This window comes from Panthera tigris, chromosome A2 (genome assembly GCF_018350195.1).
Source record: "Panthera tigris isolate Pti1 chromosome A2, P.tigris_Pti1_mat1.1, whole genome shotgun sequence".
NCBI classification, from domain to species: Eukaryota; Metazoa; Chordata; class Mammalia; order Carnivora; family Felidae; genus Panthera; species Panthera tigris.
In genome coordinates this window covers 14,578,645-14,597,995 of record NC_056661.1, presented here as the reverse complement: position 1 = coordinate 14,597,995, position 19,351 = coordinate 14,578,645, and the positions used below count along the sequence as shown (strand labels likewise).

General features: G+C 51.5%; 3 protein-coding genes across 11 annotated transcripts in view; 1 reads left to right on the top strand and 2 right to left on the bottom strand.

Moving 5' to 3' along the window:
• Window positions 1-44: 44 nt before the first annotated feature.
• On the bottom strand, window positions 45-10,215 carry NDUFA13 (NADH:ubiquinone oxidoreductase subunit A13). Its single transcript, XM_007088387.2, has 5 exons — window positions 9,612-10,215; window positions 2,190-2,268; window positions 876-947; window positions 462-531; window positions 45-238 (listed from the first exon to the last, which is right to left on the bottom strand). Exons 1-5 carry the CDS (start codon window positions 9,703-9,705, stop codon window positions 119-121), a joined length of 435 nt encoding a protein of 144 aa, XP_007088449.1. The 5' UTR covers window positions 9,706-10,215; the 3' UTR covers window positions 45-118.
• Window positions 10,216-10,367: 152 nt separating this feature from the next.
• TSSK6 (testis specific serine kinase 6) lies at window positions 10,368-11,825 on the top strand. Its single transcript, XM_007088386.3, has one exon. It carries the CDS (start codon window positions 10,522-10,524, stop codon window positions 11,341-11,343), a length of 822 nt encoding a protein of 273 aa, XP_007088448.1. The 5' UTR covers window positions 10,368-10,521; the 3' UTR covers window positions 11,344-11,825.
• Window positions 11,826-17,881: 6,056 nt separating this feature from the next.
• GATAD2A (GATA zinc finger domain containing 2A) overlaps window positions 17,882-19,351 on the bottom strand; it is a 101,322-nt gene continuing 99,852 nt past the window's right edge. For all 9 annotated transcript variants that reach the window (XM_042978697.1, XM_042978693.1, XM_042978698.1 and 6 more), the window contains one exon: window positions 17,882-18,099. In XM_042978697.1, coding sequence (XP_042834631.1) covers window positions 17,969-18,099 — 131 coding nt within the window. In that variant the 3' untranslated portion in view covers window positions 17,882-17,968. The remainder of the gene's footprint in view (window positions 18,100-19,351) is intronic.

The following is a 19,351-nucleotide window of genomic DNA, read 5'->3' as shown; positions in this document are numbered from 1 at the left end:
AATTGTGTCCCACGAGCCTTCCCTCAGTCGCTGGGACACAGGCAAACAGGTCTCCAGAGCATTTATTCTTTCCAGTGGGGAGGGTGCAGGGGTCCAGTAGTCAGAGGGGTGCAGGCCCCTATGTGTACCACGTGAAGCCGTAGGCGGCGTTGAGAATCTCCTCGTTAGTGCGCAGCCCGTAGAGCTCGCCCATTATGGGGTTCACCCAGCGCGTTGTGTGGAACACAGACTCACCCACCTGTGGGAACAGTGGGGTATGGGTGACGGTGCAGCTACCCCTTCAGGCCCACACTGCCTATTGGGACCCCACTAGGCCTGGTGACTACCGTGCCTACACCAAAAGCTGCTGCCTTCCCCTCCTCACGCCTGGCACCCACTACTCCTCTCGGCTCCAGGTTTTCCCTGGGAGGCTGTGTTCCTGCAGGGGGCCTGGACCCCCACCCTCCCTACCCAGGGCCCACCTTCCAGTCAGGCACGTCCTTCATGATGATGGCCTCCTCCTCCAGGTTCTCCCGAAGCATCTGCAGAACCCTGTGGGGATGGAATGGGCGGTAGGGGACAGGCCTGAGCACCGAGAGACTCCCGAAAAGACGTGCCAGATCCTTCCCTGTTCCACCCCAATCACCTCCTGCCACTCCCAACCCTGCATGTGCCAACCCTTCTTGTCCTTTCCTTCCCCTACAAACATTTACTGTCCTCCTGCTGCAGCCTCAATGTCCCCTCCTCCAGGGAGCCTTCCTATTCTAGCCCTTGGGTCTCCCCCACATATGCCAGGACACAGCTGTCAGCCCCCAAATGCATTTTTGTCATGTCCTGCACTGCGGGCTGGGACACTCAGGCCTGTGACCTTCCGACCCTGGTCCCAGCAGCCCCACCTCCGATCCTTCTCTGCCTGCAACAGTGGCATCAACGCAATGCGGGCCTCGAAGTCCTCAATCTGCAGGCGCCTGTGAAACCCAAAAACCAACAGTCAGATCAGATGAGGCTGGAGTTCGGGGTGGGTGATGTGGCCTCAGACTCAGGCTGATGCGTGGGGAGGGGAGCCGGCAGAGAGGCAAGTGAGTGGGGCAGGCGTGGGGAGTAAGCTCTACCCACAAGAAGATGAGAAGGCGGGGTGTGGGCACGTGGGCTGGCACAGGCACTGGTCTACAAGACTGATGGCTTCGCACTTTCTTTTCAGTTAAAAACTTTAGCTTTTAATCCTAAAAATAGCCCTGGCCTGATGATTGTGGTGAACTGGGGACTGGGGATGGGACCTTCATCACAGGGCTCTGGGCCCTACAAAACCATATCCCCTTCCTGTCAAAATAACCCTGGGGTGTGAGCCCGGGGCAGGCAGTTCTGTGTGTTCCAAGCCACCAGCCCCATCTATACTGAGGGCGCGGCACCCAGTGATGTGGCCCCTGGCCGTGTCCCCTCATCGCCAGAAATCTCACAGCCTCAAAGGGAAGGGTCTGGATGAAGTTCAGCCCCCACTCCAGCCCTCACACCTCCTCCCATCTTCCCAAACCCAGAGGAGCATCCCCACCCCAGGCTGCTGGCCCCACCACAGCCCCACACTATTGTCACCGTGTCCATACTCCTGTGGGTGGTGCATGTGGGGCAGCTGGACCCGGTTTGAGCTCACTCAACAATGCTGAGCACCTGACACAGGCTGGCCTTCTCCGCCACCACCCTTGGGGATTCCCAGACTTGTGGGGGGCAAGTGAGCTCAAAGGGGGTGCTAAGGACACATATCACAGGGTGTGGCAGGGCAAAGGGGCCCAGCCAGTAAGGGGCCAATCAGAAGGGGTCACCTGGCAGGGCATCCTGACAGCTTAGAGGCAGCGAGAGTCTGAATGGAGGCCACTATCTGCCTCGGTCCCTCAGGCCCCATGTGGCTGGCGGGGTCATTGTGTTGCATGGCCTGTTTCTAAGCCCTTATTGTCCTCTTTGCCTGGTTAACACTGACAAAAAAACCAGTAAACGAGCATGTCCTGAGCCTGCCCTCCACCTCCACCTGATGGGTTGTCCTAATCCCAACCCTCGAGTCCCTAGCAGCGGAGGCCAAGAGACACCTGGTGAAGAGCTCCTTTCTTGCCATTTCTTTCTGGAAGGCCCACACTTCCTGAGCCTTGAGGGGCTGATGAAGGGCCCCGAGGGACACCAAGACCACAGGTGCACCCCACGGTCCCCAGCCTGGGGCCTACCTGCGCTCTCGGTTCCACTTCGTCATGCTCCAGTACCCAAACAGCAAGGTCCCGATGCCCACAGCAAACATGCTGTAGCCTGTGGGGAAAGGGGGCACCAGCTCAGCGCCTACCCTCGGGAAAGGCCACCCCTTGTAGTTCCTTCTCATGAAGCACGATCTGCTTGCTGTGCACGGACACCGGAAATACGGACGCGAGAGAAGGTGAAAGTCTTAGTGACCCCCTCCTAGAGATGGCCAGTACCGTCTCTAGTGCGTATTTCTTCAGATTCTTTTTTTGTCTCTGTGGAACGTCCGCCAGCCCTCTCCCCTGGACCCGTCCTTCCCAACTGCAGACGACTCTCGATTCCGTGCACCTGCCTTGCAGGCAGGGACACCAGGCTGCCTCGGCTTTCCTCTGACAAGTGCGGCAGCTGCAGCTGACACACCTCTGCCCCCCATCCCCCCATCCCCGTTTCTGGAAGGTACAGGCTGAGCAGGGCTTGCAGCAGGGCCCGAAGGCCTTGCTGTTTATGATCGGGTGGCCCCAGCCCCACAATCTTGTTGTTTGGTTCCCAGTCAGCAGGTGCTTCCACGGGGAAGGGTAGTATCTACAGCTGGGCCCAGCTCCATGGTGGCTCCGGCTGCCTGGGCCACTTCTCTGAGTGCTGCCCACAAGGAGCTGGGAGGGGCTGCCAGAGGCAAGCAGTGCCCTGCAGGGGCGGCCCAGCCCCCCCCCCCCCCCACCGGGCTCCCGGGGGTGCTGCTGCTTCCTGGCCCAGCAGGGTCAAGCTCCCTGCCTGGACACCAGGAGACAGAGGCTGCCATGAATATTTACTGGCACCAGCAGGCACCTGCGCTATAATTCTGACTGACAGGCTGTGGGCCTGCTGGGGTCTTCAGGGAGGCCCAAGCTGCCTGGGGCCTGGCTGGGACTGGCTCACCCCATACCCTCTCATCTTCTGAGTTGTGATCTCTTCCCTGGACGGGCCTCGTGGCTGCTGGGAAGAACTGACAAGCTCAGGCAGGTCAAGTTCCAGTTAACAGCCACTAAATGACCAGCAAATAGTGGTTAAGGCCACTCCCTAGAACCTGTGGGGGTGCACAGTGGGGACTCTGGGAGTCGCAGCCCTGCTCCGTGTCTGCAAGGGGCCTCTGTTGTCCTGGTCTTCGTCCTTCTTCTTCAGCTCAGCTCCAGCACAGGGCTTTTCTGGCACCTCTGCTGGACCCAGAGATGCATGAGGAACTGGTTAGATTTTTTAGCCCCTCAGTCAAACCTGTTAAAAATATGAGCTGAGTAAGATACTTCCATGTTACTGAAGGTGGGACAACGAGGGCACCCTGGTTCCTGTGCACAGAGGCAGAACCTTTCTCGAGGCCCGAGTGCCTGGGACCAGCTTCCAGTGCACCTGTGGCTCTTACACATGGCTGACCACCTGTGCTGGGCAGGAGCGTTTTAGAAGAGCTGCCTCTTTCTTTTCAGTAGCTGCAGAGAAGCCCAGGGGCCTCTTCTTTCGACCCAGGGGATAAGCCCGGGCTGTCCTCACGGAAACCTCTTGCCTTCACACCAAGCACCCGCGTGGGCCCCTGAGTAAAATAAATTCCAATAAGGGGGCCTTTACAATGGTGCAGCCCTTTCTTGCTGACAGTGGCGAGGCCAAGACCCCAATCCCTCAGTACGGGTCTGTGCCTCAGGAGCTGCCCGTCTGGTGGTGGAGGCTGACGAAGGGCACGCCCAGAAGGGGGTGCAGGCCATGAGTAAAGAAGACCTGAATAAATAAACATCCTGTGTTCACGTACTGGAACTTAACACTGTTCAGACGGCAGCCCTCCCCAAACTGAGGTACCGATTCAGCGCGGTACCCTTTACCCTTTACCAGCCCCACAGGAACTGAAGAGCAGATTGTGAAATTCGTGGGATCAGATTAACCAAACAATTCTGAAACAGAACAAAGGGGGAGGACTTGCACTTTACAGTTTCAAAACTTAACACCCAGCTGTGTGTACAAGATAAAATAGCGTGGCACCGCACCAGGGTAGACATGTACATCGACGGAACAGAGCCGACTGGGAGTCCAGAAATAAACCCTCACATTCACGGTCAATTGATTTTGGACAAGGGTGCCAAGACAATTCAACGGGGAAAGAATAGTCTTTCAGCAAATTGGATAAGTGGACAACCACACACAAAAGAATAAAGTGTACTTTTTCCTTCCCCCATGCACAAAAATTAACTCAAAATGGATCAAAGACCTTAATTTGAGAGCTAAAACTATAAAACTCTTAGAAAACAGATGAGTCAGTCTCTGAGACCTTGGATGAGATAATGGCTTCTTAGCTTTGGCACCAGAAGCACAAGTGGCAAAAAGAAAAAAAAAAAAAAATAGATGAACTAGATTTCATGGGGATGAAAAACTTTTGTGCCACAAACAATACTGTCAACAAGCTGAATGGAAGAATGTCCTTGAAAAATCTGTATCTGATAAGGGAATGACATCCAAAATGTATAAAGAACTCTGCAAACTCAGTAATAAGATGAACCCAATCAAAAAAATGTACAGGGGCACCTGGGTAACTCAGTCGGTTGATCATCTGACTCTTGATTTTAGCTTAGGTCATGAGCTCATGGCTCATAGGTTCAAGCCCCTCATCGGGCTCTGCACTAACAGTGGGGAGCCTGTTTGAGATTCTGTCTCTCTCTCTCTCCTTCTGCCCCCTCTCCAGCTCTCTCTCTCTCTCCAAGAAAAAAAAAAAAAAAAAGTACAAAGGACTTGAAGACATTTCTCCTGGAAGTTATACAAATGGCCAATAAACACATGAAAAGATGCCCCACATAATTAGTCACCAGGGAAATGCAAATCAAAACCAAAGTGAGATGCCACCTCACACCCACCAGAATGGCTAGAATTTTAAAAAGAAAAAAGAAAAAAAAAAAGGAAAATAATCAGTGTTATCCAAATATGGAGAAACTGGAACTCAATACACTGCAGGTAGAAACGTAAAACAGAACAGCTAATTTTGGAAAACAGTGTGGCAGTTCCTCAAAAGGTTAAATGTGGAGTTACCATCTGACCCAGCTAGACCACTCCTGGATGAAATTTCACTTAAGAAAAATGAAACATTTCCACACAGAAGCTTGCACAGGAATGCTCACAGCAGCCAAAATGTGGCAACAACTCAAATGTCCATCAAGTGGTAAATGGATACACAAACTGTGGTCCATTCACACAAGAATATTATTTAACCATAAAAAAAAAAAAAAAAAGAAACTGCCACACGCTACAATATTCACATTAAAAACATTATGCGCGCCTGGGAGGCTCAGTCGGTTAAGCATCTGACTCTTGACTTCAGCTCAGGTCACGGTCTCTCAGTTAGTGGGATTGAGCCCCAAGTCAGGCTCTGTGCTGAGGGCCCTCAGCACAGAGCCTACTTGGGACTCTCTCTCTCTCCCCATCTCTCACTGCCCGCCCCACCCCCACCCCCCCACCCCACTCACATATTCTCTCTTTCAAAATAAAAACATTAAAAAATAAAAAATAAATAAAAAAAAAAAGGGGGCGCCTGGGTGGCTCAGTTGGTTGAGCGGCCGACTTCGGCTCAGGTCACCATCTCGCAGTCTGTGAGTTTGAGCCCCGCATCAGGCTCTGTGCTGACAGCTCGGAGCCTGGAGCCTGTTTCGGATTCTGTGTCTCCCTCTCTCTGACCCTCCCCCGTTCATGCTCTGTCTCTCTCTGTCTCAAAAATAAATAAACGTTAAAAAAAATTTTTAAATATAAAAAATAAATAAAAAATAAAAACAAAAAATAAAAAAATCCTGCTGAGTGAAAGCAACCAGACACCAAAGGCCACATAGAGTAGGACCCATTTATACGAAATATCTAGAACAGGCAAATCCATACCAGACAGAAAGCAGACTGGTGGTTGCCAGCAGCTGGGGGAGGGAGGATGGGGAGTGAATGTTCATGGGGCTTCCTTTTGGAGTAATGCAAGTGTTATAAACTTAGATCCAGGGGATGGTTACGCAACTCTGGATAGACTAAAATCAACAATTTGTACACATGAAATAGGTGAATGGTCTGGTCTGGTTTGTGAATTTCAATAAAAACGTTAAAGACACAAAGGAAAAAAAAAAGGCCCACCTATTGGGCACAGGAAGGAGCGGAGAGAAGAGAGCTGAGTGGAAAAGATGGAGGTAGCAGTCACTTTGGGAACAGCATAAATTAAAGAAGGTCTGAGGGGCGCCTGGGTGGCTCAGTCGGTTAAGCGGCCGACTTCGGCTCAGGTCATGATCTCGCGGTCCGCGAGTTCGAGCCCCGCGTCGTGCTCTGGGTTGATGGCTCAGAGCCTGGAGCCTGCTTGCGATTCTGTGCCTCCCTCTCTCTCTGCCCCTCCCCCGTTCATGCTGTGTCTCTCTCTGTCTCAAAAATAAATAAACGTTAAAAAAAAAAATTTTTTTTAAAAAAGAAGGTCTGAGCCAGCTTGGCATGTTCTAGGACACTAGTGGAGAGTGATGTAGGCAGAGAGAAGGGGAGTGGGTGCCAGGCTTGGGTGCCTTACGGGAGCAAGGGAGGGTAGGGCTAATGAGAACAAGGCTCAAAAGCAAGGCTGGAGGAGGGGCACAGGAAAGACGATTAGGGTGGGGCGCAGGATGGATAGCAGGGCCTTTGCACTTGCTGTTCCCTCCACCTTGGGGATTGTTCAGAGAGGTCCTTCCAGCCCACCCTGGGTAAAGCAGGCCTTGGTTATCTGGGGCCTCACCAAAATGAGAAGTTCTGGTGTGATTATTTTATTTTATTTATTTATTTTTTTTTTACGTTTATTTATTTTCGAGACAGAGAGAGACAGAGCATGAACAGGGGAGGGGCAGAGAGAGAGGGAGACACAGAATCCGAAACAGGCTCCAGGCTCTGAGCTGTCAGCACAGAGCCCGATGCGGGGCTCGAACTCACGACTGCGAGATCATGACCTGAGCCGAAGTCGGTCGCCCAACCGACTGAGCCACCCAGGCGCCCCTATGGTGTGATTATTTTAATCTCCTCTGCTAGGCTGTAAGCTCCTCCGGACAGGGCTCAGTGCCACGTGCGCATTCAACAAGCAATTACTGAAAGCACGTACATACACAAAGACCACGCCGCCAGAAGGGGTCTCTTCCTCACCCCTCTGCAGCCAGGAAAGACTGGGATGGGTTTGTATGTAGTACAATGCGAGTTGGTGTGAAGGGGTTGCAACCAGGAGGCCTAACCCTAGATAATGGTATAGAAGCACTACTGTGTCATGAACTGGAAGAGGACTGGGATTAAGGGCACATTTGTGACTTAAAAATAAAAAAGAGGGGCACCTGGGTGGCTCAGTTGGTTGAGCATTGGGGTCTTGATTTCAGCTCAGGTCATAATCTCACGGTTTGTGGGTTCAAGCCCCTCATCGGGCTCTGCCCCCCCCCCCCCCAATAAATAAATAAACTTTAAAAGACAGAAAAAGAGAGAAAGAGAGAGAGATGCTGACTAGGAGTCCAGGGAGGACCAAGGGCTGGGACCCTTCTACAGCCTGGTCTGGGTACAGGTCACACAGGTGCACAGGCATAAACAGACTTCATGCCACACACCTGAGGGATACACTGGCCTGGGTGTTAAGTTATACTTTGAGAAAACAAATGAAGACATTCACATCACATTGTATTTGTTCAATCTATTCTACGATGAGTCAAGTGCCAATGTGATGCCAATCTAGCCTGTAACCTGTTTTTTTTATTTTTTATTTTTTTTAACGTTTATTTATTTTTGAGACAGAGAGAGACAGAGCATGAACAGGGGAGGGGCAGAGAGAGAGGGAGACACAGAATCTGAAACAGGCTCCAGGCTCTGAGCTGTCAGCACAGAGCCTGACGCGGGGCTCGAACTCACGGACCGTGAGATCATGACCTGAGCCGAAGTCGGATGCTCGACCGAGCCACCCAGGCGCCCCTGTAACCTGTTTTTTTTTTAATGACCCTCGGGCTAAGAACACTTTTAGGTTTGTAAACAGTTGTTTAAAAAAAAAAAAAAGCAGCGGCAGTGGATAGAGAGCCTCTGGCTAGCAAAGCATAATTTTTTAAAAATTGTTAATGTTTATTTATTTTTTTAAAGGATCGATTTACTAGCAAGTTAACTGAATCACATCTTTTTTATTTTTTAAATTTTTTAGGGGCTCCTGGGTGGCTCAGTTGGTTAAGCGTCTGACTTCAGCTCAGGTCATGATCTCACAAATTGTGGGTTCGAGCCCCACGTTGGGCTCTGTTCTGACGGCTGGGAGCCTGGAGCCTGCTTCAGATTCTGTGTCTCCCTCTCTCTCTCTCTCCCCCTCCCCCGCTCGTGCTCTCTCTCTCTCTCTCTCTCTTAATAATAAATAAACATTAAAAAAATTTTTTTTAATTTTTTTAACATTTGTTTGTTTGTTTATTTATTTGTGAGAGATAGAGAGAGAGAGACAGAATGTGAGCAGGAGAGGAGCAGAGAGAGGAGGAGACACAGAATCCGAAGCAGGCTCCAGCCTCTGAGCTGTCAGCACAGGGCCCAACGCTGGGCTCGAACTCAGGAACCGTGAGATCGTGACCTGAGCCAAAGCCAGATGCTTAACCCACTGAACCACCCAGGCACCCCAATGTTTATTTATTTTTGAGAGACAGAGCATGAGCAGGGGAAGGGCTGAGGGTCTGAGAGAAAGGGAGACACACAATCCAAAGCAGGCTCCAGGCTCTGAGCTCTTAGCACAGAGCCGGATAGGAAGCTCAAACTCACAAATTTCAAGATCGTGACCTGAGTCGAAGTCGGATACTTAACCGACTGAGCCACCCAGGCACCCACAAAGCATAAAAAATTTATTGGGCCTTTATAGAAAAAGTTTGCCAACCTCTATTGTGGGCCACAAAAAAGCCAAGAGCTTGGGAAGAGCTTGAGTTTTCACCTGATACTAACTTTCCCACCGGCTGAATTACCTTTTTTTTTTTTTAAACCATGCCCATATATTTTTTTTTAATTGAGGCATATTTGCGTAACATTAAATGTAAAGTTCCTCGAGTTATGGGAAATGTATTTACCCTTGTTTAAAAGTGTGTATTTCTCTGTTAGCCCTGGGTGCAAAGCATGTGACACCTCTACTTTTTTTTTTTTTTTTTTTTTACATTTTTCTGTGTTGAACCCAATAACATAATTTTAAAATGTTATTAAAACATCTGAAAAATTTAAGAATACATATTCCTGGGACATCCACAGGTAGGGACTACCAGAAAGGAACATCTTCTAAATTCCCTCAATGTTCCCGTTTCCGCACCAGTTTTACTCTGGATGGCCCTGAGTGCCAGTAGCAGCCTCTTACTACAGAAGCGATAGGGGATCCTCGGGTTCCACCTCCCTTCGCGGCGCCCTGAAGTCCCAACCCTGACACCCCGGCGCAGCGCGACACTGACCCGACAGTCCCCGACGTGGAAGGTTCCGTTTGTAGTCGATGGGGCCATAGCCCCCCGGCGGGGGCATGTCCTGCTTCACCTTCGACGCTGCCATGTTCGCAGGACCCGTGCTTCCGACCGCGGGCGGAAGTTACGTCCGGCGGCCGCCGCCATGATGAGTGTGGCGGAACGTACCGCGCATGTCTTAGACAGGACTAGTAGCGGTCCTACAGCGAGGTAGAGCTCCGGGACTGGGTTCAGGGATCATCTGGGCAACCAGGCTGCAGCCGAGGACTCTATTTCTTCTCTCAGACGGAGCTTAGCCCAGTAGGTGTAGACGCCTGGAGCTCGTCCGGTCGCCTGGGCCCTTGCCCTAAAGGACCTCCCTCCCCTACACCTTCCCTCTGGTGCGATGCTCAGACCATTCAGAGCCAGGTCACCGAATTAAGCCCCCTCTCGTTTTCTCCCCGTCGCGGGGCACTGCGGGCAGCCCAGAGCTTCACATGGCTAGGGCTGGGTACACGAAGTTGGGGGACGACTGTTGTTCGTATTTGACTCATGAGGAGCCTCCCCAGTGCCAGGCACAGATTCTGCTTCCCAGTCGTGGTCGAGACCCCTTGCCAATAGCCTCTAATGGGAACTGGGGCATTCAGAGCAATTATGAGTCACAAAGCCTGATGGCCTTGGGGGACCCTGCAGGGCGGGGTCCAGGGGGCCCTTACCCCGAGGTGGGGTGACGCCCACAGTCACTTCACAAGGCAGAAACTGTTACCTGGGCAATAAAAGGCTCCGCAGGGGCAGGGACCCGGGAGTGGGCACATGGGGGTGCGGGTGTGCAGGTGCCAAGCGCCATGGGTTAGGCCCGAGATTGGAGTCCGGCCGCCCTCCGACAGCAGCCGCCTCCTGCTCCCCGCGCGCCCCAGGTGCCACCATGTCGGGCGACAAACTTCTGAGCGAACTCGGCTATAAGCTGGGACGCACGATAGGCGAGGGCAGTTACTCCAAGGTGAAGGTGGCCACGTCCAAGAAGTACAAGGGCACGGTGGCCATCAAGGTGGTGGACCGGCGACGCGCGCCACCAGACTTCGTCAACAAGTTCCTGCCCCGCGAACTGTCCATCCTTCGGGGCGTGCGGCACCCGCACATCGTGCACGTCTTCGAGTTCATCGAGGTGTGCAATGGGAAGCTGTACATAGTGATGGAGGCGGCTGCCACCGACCTGCTGCAGGCAGTGCAGCGCAATGGGCGCATCCCCGGGGGTCAGGCGCGCGACCTCTTCGCGCAGATCGCCGGAGCTGTGCGCTACCTGCATGACCACCACCTGGTGCACCGTGACCTCAAGTGCGAAAACGTGTTGCTGAGCCCTGACGAGCGCCGAGTGAAGCTCACTGACTTTGGCTTTGGTCGCCAGGCACATGGCTATCCTGACCTGAGCACCACCTACTGCGGCTCGGCTGCCTACGCGTCGCCTGAGGTACTCTTGGGCATCCCATACGACCCCAAGAAGTACGACGTGTGGAGCCTGGGCGTCGTGCTCTACGTCATGGTCACCGGGTGCATGCCCTTCGACGACTCGGACATCGCTGGCTTGCCCAGGCGCCAGAAGCGCGGCGTACTCTACCCCGACGGCTTCGAGGTGTCCGAGCGCTGCAAGGCCCTGATCGCTGAATTGCTGCAGTTCAGCCCGTCCTCCAGGCCCTCGGCGGGCCAGGTAGCGCGCAACGGCTGGCTGCGTGCTGGGGACTCTGGCTAGAAGCCGGGGTTCCCGCCATTTACGCCGCCCTGAGCACTGCGCAAGCGCAGCGCACGCGTGCGAGGCGTGCTTCCGTACTCCCGCGAAGCCGACACGCGCCACTGCGCACGCGCACACCCCCTTCTTTCCCCCCCCCCCCCCGCCCCCGCCGCTTTTCCTTTCTCTGGATGGTTGGGGCTACAGTCGCCCCTGTTTAGAATCTAGCTCCTCTCCCCATGATCCCAAGAGCAAGAGGGCGCAAGCGCTTCCTCTGTTTCCTAAGAGAAGTCCCCGGGAGGGGAAGGGACGAGAGGAATCGGAAGCATTGCGCCAGCGCGGAATGAGCGATGGCTGCAGGCAGGCCGTGGTTACTTGGAGGAGCTGCCAGCGAGTGGACGCGTGTGAAGGGCGCCCTCCTCGAGACAGCCGCGAAAGCGTGTGAGGGACGGCAAGCTCCCGGCGCTGCATCCTTGGAACTTGCAATAAACTCGCTCTTTCTCGCACCTGCCTCTGGCAATGGCCCCCTTTTACCGAGTGTGTGTGGGGGGGGGGGGGAGGGTGTTTCATCCCGCAGGGGAAGGCAGGCGTGGAGCCCCATTGTAGAAAAGGCTTGTTGAGGTTCTTGTCCTAGGTCTCAAAAGGGAATTGGGAAGATTCAAACCAGACTTTTGGGCTCCCCAACCTCAGCCAACTCGAAAGAGCTTTGGGGCCATCCCAGGTGTCGTGATGGCAATGGAATTGCTGGGCTGGGGAGCAAGGATCCTAGCACCCTGCCTGTGTTTAAGGATGGAACCGAGTGGGGGTGGGGGCCTCCTGCCTTAACATAAATTGAGCGTTTACAGATGAGGAAATTGAGGCCCATACAGATGTCATTTGCCCAGGAACACAGCTGGAATTTGAAACTAGAAAAGGCTGGAGTGGAGTTGGGGAGGTGGTGGAAACTCTCCTTAGTAAAAGTCCTTCCTTGGTAAAGAAGTTGTCTGGGGCAGGGGGAGGGGAGAGTCAAGGGTAAAGCATGAGACTGCTGGGCAAGCTGGTTACTTCAGTCCTTTCTTTATTCATGCATTTATTGAATGCCTACTGTGTGCCAAGCTCTGGGACTCAGCAAAGAGGCTTGGATCCATCCCTGCCCTCAGCTAGGAGGCAAGTAAAAAGTCAAGTAAAAAATGAATGGCGTGTAAAGAATTGTAACTTGTGCTAAAAGCTGGGTGAGGGGAAGGACAAGTTACCAAGGAAGGACTGAAGCAGACATTTGAGCTGAACCCTGAAGGAATCAGTCACTGGAAATAGGAGAAGGAAAGTGTTCCAAGTGTTCCCAAGATATGTTGGAGCTGGTGTGTTTGGGTAATGCCAGGAAGGTCTATGGCTGGAATAGAGAGGGAGGAAGAAGAGGTGGAGAGGTGTGTATCTGGACAGGGGACTCCACAGGGCCTGGGGGAGATTGGGGACTTTTGTTGCAATGAGATTACTGAGTTTAGTGACACCAGCTGTCTCTCATTTGCGGTGTGTGGAGATGTCCCCCTAAGCCCTAATCCTGCTCGCCTCCATCGGAGCTCCACGCATTTCCCAAGGAGGCCGATCATCTTGTGGGTCTGCCCATGCCCTGCTCCTGCTCACTCACCTTCGTGGCTCTCAGGTGCCCTGGGCGTTAACTACCAGCTCTTCCCTAACCCCCTTAAAGAGACAGCTGAAGCAATTGAGGCTAAGAGAGGGGAAAGTGCCTTGCCTCTAGTCTTGGCTGGTTCACATCTGAGCTGAGAGAAAACCCACCCCCTCTGGTTTGCACTAGAAAAGCGTCTCTTCTGGTCTGGACCATACCTTGGAAAATGGAAGTGGGAACAACCTCCAGGTTGTTGGGAAGGGCTGTGGGTTATTGAAGGATGGCATCCTGAGCCTTCTTAAGGGTCCCACCACTCTCAGAATGAAACCCACTTCTTCATCCTTTTGCCCCGTGGTCCATCCACACTGCTTTCCTTGTCCTTGACTCTCCAGGTTTGGTCTCACCTCTGAGCCTTTGCATTGGCTGTTGCCATTCCCTACCACTTTTCCCTCTGTCTTCATTCCAGACTTGGCCTAACAAGTCACTTCTTCCCTGACACCCCATTCTTTCCCTCCTTGCCCTTGTCACAAGGTGGGGTTCTAGTGCCTGGGGTATGGCATGTGCCTTAATCTGTGTGAGCAATGGGGCCTGGGGCTCCTCCTACCCCATGGCCACAGACCTGTGTGGCTCAGTTCAGAGGGGACAAGGCCTCAGGGACCAGGGCAATTGTCCCATTTGTTGGCTGGAGAAGCTGCTTGAGACTCACCCCTGAGCAATTGAGGAGCCTGTGCTTGCCTCAGTGAAAACTCACTTGAGGGCTGAATTTTGAGCCCCCAAGAAAATGTCCCATAAATGTGCTTCTTGCAGCCAGTGTTGAGGCATGGGGCACCAGTCAGGATGTCACAGGTGGACTGGGACAGGTTTGGGCCTAATTTCTCTAATGTCAGTGTTAGCAGTTCTGTGTCTTACCCATGTGAAGCCTAGCCAGTTGTGGTGGTTGGAGACGACAATCAACACCCCCAGGCCAGAGGCAGGAAGGTCTTAACAACAACAACAACAACAAACTGCAAAAAATAAAAGCAGCTAGGAAAACAGGCTTATATTTTATGTACATTAGAATTTACCAGTGATCACAAGTCTCACTTTATGCATAACTTTTGAAACTGTGTCAATATCTGATAACAAATATTGATGAACACCTGAAATTGTTCATTTCAGAGCTGACAGGACAGCTCTGTCTGTGCTAGAACTCACATCTTTAATAATGTCCTGCAGCAAAGACACCCAATGTAGATGCCAAGCTTGAAAATTCCAGAAAAACCTACCACTCCAGGGTGGAGGCTGGAAGGGGCTAAGAACCAGTGGATGGGCAAAACTCACTGGACCCTCACCCTGCTCCCTCAGCTCTGTGGGTAAGTAGGCCACAAAGCCACAGGTTCTGGTGAAGATGGGAGGCCCAGAGGCAAAGCCACAGTGCCCAGTTTGGGGAGACACTCCACCCACTTTTGGAAATGAAGTCTGAAAGAAGCCCAAGAATCAGGTGTCTCATTGTTTCCCCTTTAACAAGGGATCACCCTACTACACCTTCCCCAGTCTCCAAGCTGCCCCAAAGCTGGGACAAAAATAATGCAGGGAAACCAGGACTGGGGGGACAAAAGAAAAATACAGCCAACACATTGTCCATTTCTTTATTTTCCTTCAGATTCTAAGACTTCCTCATGACACAATGTATAGCCATTGATTCCAGCCTGTGTTCATTGGAACTTCTATTCCGGTTTGGTGGTCAACTTTTTACATTTATTATCAAAGATTTAGAGTCACAATAAATACAAGTGACAACCTCTCCACCCACCCCCCAAAACCCCACTTTCCAAATACCCTGCACTAGTGTAACTGTCTATTACACTTTCATTGTTAAGTATTATAAAACTTCAGCTGTCCTTTAAAAAAAAAGCTCAGTCCGAATTTTTTAGGCAACCATCATGTGCAGCATAGCTCAGCATCAAATAAAAACCCTATGGTGGAGCAGCAACAACTGTCTTTTTCATGATCTACACCCCTGTGACGAGAATGTTTAAATTATATAGAAAATCCCTCCCCATGACTGTCCACAGGAAAATGACATGTAGGACACAGGAGCCGCAACACAGCAGGGCTGTACTCAGTTGCCTTTCATTCCCTCTGCGCTGGGTCCAAGCCTTGCTTCATGAAGGTCTCAGGGTACAGACAGGACCAGAGGCTACCCCTGGAAGGAGGGCAACTGTCGGCCTTGTCAAAGGTGTGGGTCCCAACATTACGGTTGGGATACTGGGAACCAGGGCCCCATGACATGGGCAGGATGGCCAGAGCAATGGGTGGCTCCAAGTGGACACACAGGTATCTATGTGCACATGCATGTATACACATATGGCCATTTCAAATATGCAAACCTTCACCCTTCCAGAGGTGCCCAGCATCTTGAACAGTTTCCCAGTTGCCATTGGGAGTTCATGTCACAGATAACTCTGGACCTTTATCGTTTGGGACTGAGGGCTCCCAAATTCTCACTGCTCCTAGGAACCAGGTCCTCTTGGTCTGAGGCCCCAGGGGTCAGGGAGAGACCAGAACCCCAGCACTGTGGCCAATTTTGAGGGATGAGCTTTGCTGCTGGGAAAACACCCTTAACATTAATATCCTTTCTGAGTATGTCCAAACCCCACATGCAGAGAGATTTAATATGCCTTTCCTGTAACATCGTTAAGTCTCATCAAAGAACTTATTTGGGTCTTATCAGAGAAGTTATACCACAAAGGGAGAAACTAAAAAAAAAAAGTGGGGGGGGGGGGGAGTAGGAGTTTTGATACAGTAGAAATGAACAAAAGATTAAGGCATCTCACGTTCTTGTCCCCTTTAAAAAAAAGTTACATGTCACAGTAAGTGGCCCCTGATGGGATTATTCCCAGGGACCCTGGGCTGGAGGAGGCAGAGCCAGGGCTTGTAGCCCTATCCTCCACCAGTGGTGGTCGGATTTGTACTGAATTCATGAGGCTCCCTTAATAGCTCAGAGGCTGGTAGAAGTCCAGCCAGGCAAGGTGAGCAGAGGTGGTTCCTGAGCACAGTGATGAGCGAGGTTCTAATGGGCTGGGGTTGAGGCCCAACCTGTGCAGCACAGCTCAACTCAGGCCCTTGAGTCACAGACCCATTCAACTCCAGCTGGGGTGTGACAATCCTGGCACACCCCTCCAGTGCAGAGGTGACTCTCGCCTGGATGCCTGATCCCAAGTTACTGCATAGAACTGAGGTCTGTTTGCCCATGAAAGAGGCCAGACCAGGTGCTCCTTCTTGAAGGATTTGGAAAACCTGGCCCATGTCATTGAACAGAGAGGGCTAACAGCTCAGGGTAGTATAAGACAAGTATTTATTTGCCAGGCACACAGAAAAATGTGAGGAATAGAAATGCTTGCATACTCTTAATTTTTTGGTGTAAAAACACCTCCCCCCCTAATGTCAATATCCCTCCTATCCCCCAAATCCCTGGATCTTGGAATGAAAGCCACTCTTCCCCACCCTCCCCTCCTTCAGCCCATGTAAGTTATGCACTCAAAACAAAAATCAATGAGCAATATAGGGTTTTACACAACAAAAAATTAGAATGTTGCAAAACTAAGTCTTCTACCGCAGGTCAAAATGTTGCTAAACATGGATATTCACACAACATGAGAGAGGGGGTTAAATGAGCCTTTATTAGAATGTTGTAGCAGTGTGTTTTGAAGGCGGCGGCCCTACAAAATAAGGATTTTAAATTAAGTCCCTAACTGCATGGATAGGAAAACTAGGGCTGGGGCTGAAGTGGGGAGCAGTGTACCCCATCTCCACATCGACACACGTGTGTGCATGCACACAGGACACCCTTGCACCTGCACAGAGACAGCCCCGTGCACAGCACACTCACGACGGCTTCTGTCTATCCTCATGGAACTGATTTTTAAAGAGTGGGAGAAACCAAAATGAAACTAAGAGCAGACCTGATCCTTTGAAAGACATTTCTGTAGACTCGAAAGAGGGTTTAAAAAAAAAAAAAAAAAAAAAAAGTCTGAAGGCGAACCCTGGCAGCATGGCCCCGCTTTAAGGAAAGGTTCTAAACTAGACCCAAACAGAAACCCTGACGTCTTGGAGGGGCAGGGGCACCTCCCCACCAGACACACCTGACAGGAGCATAGGCCAGGGTACCTTAGGATGTTGTCCATCAAAATAAGTAGGAAAAGAAAAATTTAATAAAATAAAACCACAACAACAACAAAAAACACAATAGCCTGCCCCTCTAATTTCCCACTCAGGCTCCAGATGTTGCTGCCAATTCTCTCCTCCCTCCACTGGTGGTACGCGGCTTCCGGGATTCCAGGCTCTCTGTCTGGGTCAGGGTTGCAGTTTGTTCTTCTGCTAAGTGTGGGAGGTCCGGGGTCTCCGGGATGAGCAGCAGCAGAGGCCTTCTGCTAGACTGAGAGCTGGGCAGTCAGTGGCCCACCCTCTGGGGTGTGGGGGCCGTGCTCGGCAGGGACCCCTCGGTCTGCACGGTTTACTTTAAACTCCATCATCATGAGGTGATTAAAAAAAAAAAAATCTGTCAACCTAGAGATTGCCATGAAGGAAGGCAGTCAAAGACTTGGAGGGCTAAGATGGGGAGAAGCAAAAACAAAACAGAACGCTCCGCTCGACTTCAGAAGCCCCGGGCGCCGGTCTCGCCGAGCGTGTCACAGTGTCCAGGGTGAGCCGTCCATGCACCCTGCCGGGCTTGGGGGGATTGGGGGGAGAGGGGGGCTGAAAGGAAGGGCCGGAAGCAGAACCAGCCCCCGAGGTCCACTTTTCTGCTGGTGTTGGGCAAACTAAAGGCAAAGAAAGGAAAAAAGCCCAAGGGAAAGGTCCCCCAGTGATATTCCTCGTCCACCTGTGAAGCAGCCCCTCAGCTGCGACGAGACTTTGCAGCCAAGAATGGAGCCCTTGCTTCTGCAGCATGGCCGGCGCTCGCTCACTCATTCTCTCGGGGAGCATGATGTCTTCCCGAGTGGAGGGTGGCAGGGCCAGGTGGGAGGGAGGAGGGAGCCTGTTCTCCACCGGGCCCGGCTCGCACTATTTCCACGTGGCTGACTGGGGGATGGAGCGTGGCGGGATCATGTCCAGGAGGTACTCCCGCTGGCGGTCCACAGCTGAGGAGGTCTTGTGCACTGCCAAGCTCGGGCTGACAAACGCAAGGGCCCCACCTGCAAAAGAACAGAGTGACAGTTTTAATGGTATGGTAATAATCTCATGACATTAAAGGGAACACGGAATGGTGAAAAGAGCAGGATACCTCTGTCGGGCACTCAATTACACACAAGTGACACACCAGTGGAGACGCAGAATAGGGGGAAAGCCCCGAAATACAGCATTTGTTCTCCTGGGGTAGAAACACCGTTATATTTGTTTCGTACTCTCGAAATTTCAACAATGAACAAGCATCTCTTTTACAACTGAAAAATGAAGAAATGACCCCCAATCTCCCAACACAAATAGGTTTTTGGCTGGCCTGGGGTAAAGACTGCCCCATTCCATCCCCCCTATCACTGTGTTACCCCAAGAGTGCTTTTGGTGGAGATTAATGTACTTTGTGGAACAAGTGTTTTGAGGTCAAATGCAATTGGGAAACCTCTATACATTCTAAAGAGAAACCTGACTGAGTCCTGCCAAGAAACCAAGGGTTAACTAGGAATGCTGGGAGAACTCTTTTGGGAAATGCTGTTTTTAAAACTATTACACACTTACCTCTAGTCTTACTGCTGAACACAGCAACTATTTATTCCTTCATATTCCCTTTCAAATATTACCTTAAATATGCAGTTTTATGTGGCTCCTACCACTCACTGTGTACACATGCACACACCTGCATTGGACTTTTCCCACTGATTTCATATACTTTCAAAATTTTCCACAAAAGGAATTTCCAAACTGCTATGAGTTCTTAGCTGCATCTTAAACATGACACACAAAAGTATCTCTGCCCGCTTTATGTTTACAAATGCTCTCTCTCTGCTCTACAGAATAGGTTCTTCGGCAATCAGACCAATGTCCTCCCTTTCCTGAGCTACATCCTGTGGAAGTCTGATATTTGGCCATATTTCTAACTCTACGGTCAGCTGCATGCACAGCAGACTCCTGTGTTTTGTTTGCAGACAGCCTGGCTTTCCCAGTTCTGCCTAGGGAGACAGATCTCATGATGGTGCCTCCTCTTTTGATAGGGACGCAGCGAGCTCAGGTGGGGGGCAGGACACTCACTCCCACAGTGAAAGCACTCACCTGTCTCTCTCAGCCCTCTGTGTCTTTTTCACTTTCCTGTTTTTAGTGGAAATATTTAACTGTCACCTTAATGACAGCACATAAATAATAAAAAATGGGGCAAGTGGTGTGGGGGATGACCCAAGGATGATGGGGGCTGTGGCAGACTAGGGAATGCTCACCTAAGTGAATCCCTCCTCC

Coding starts and splice junctions, on each gene's coding strand:
- NDUFA13 (XM_007088387.2), bottom strand. CDS start 9,705: ATGGCAGCGTCGAAGGTGAAGCAGGACATGCCCCCGCCGGGGGGCTAT. Junction 2,269..9,611: donor TCCACGTCGGGGACTGTCGG/GTCAGTGTCGCG, acceptor CTTTCCCCACAG/GCTACAGCATGTTTGCTGTG. Junction 948..2,189: donor AAGTGGAACCGAGAGCGCAG/GTAGGCCCCAGG, acceptor TGGGTTTCACAG/GCGCCTGCAGATTGAGGACT.
- TSSK6 (XM_007088386.3), top strand. CDS start 10,522: ATGTCGGGCGACAAACTTCTGAGCGAACTCGGCTATAAGCTGGGACGC.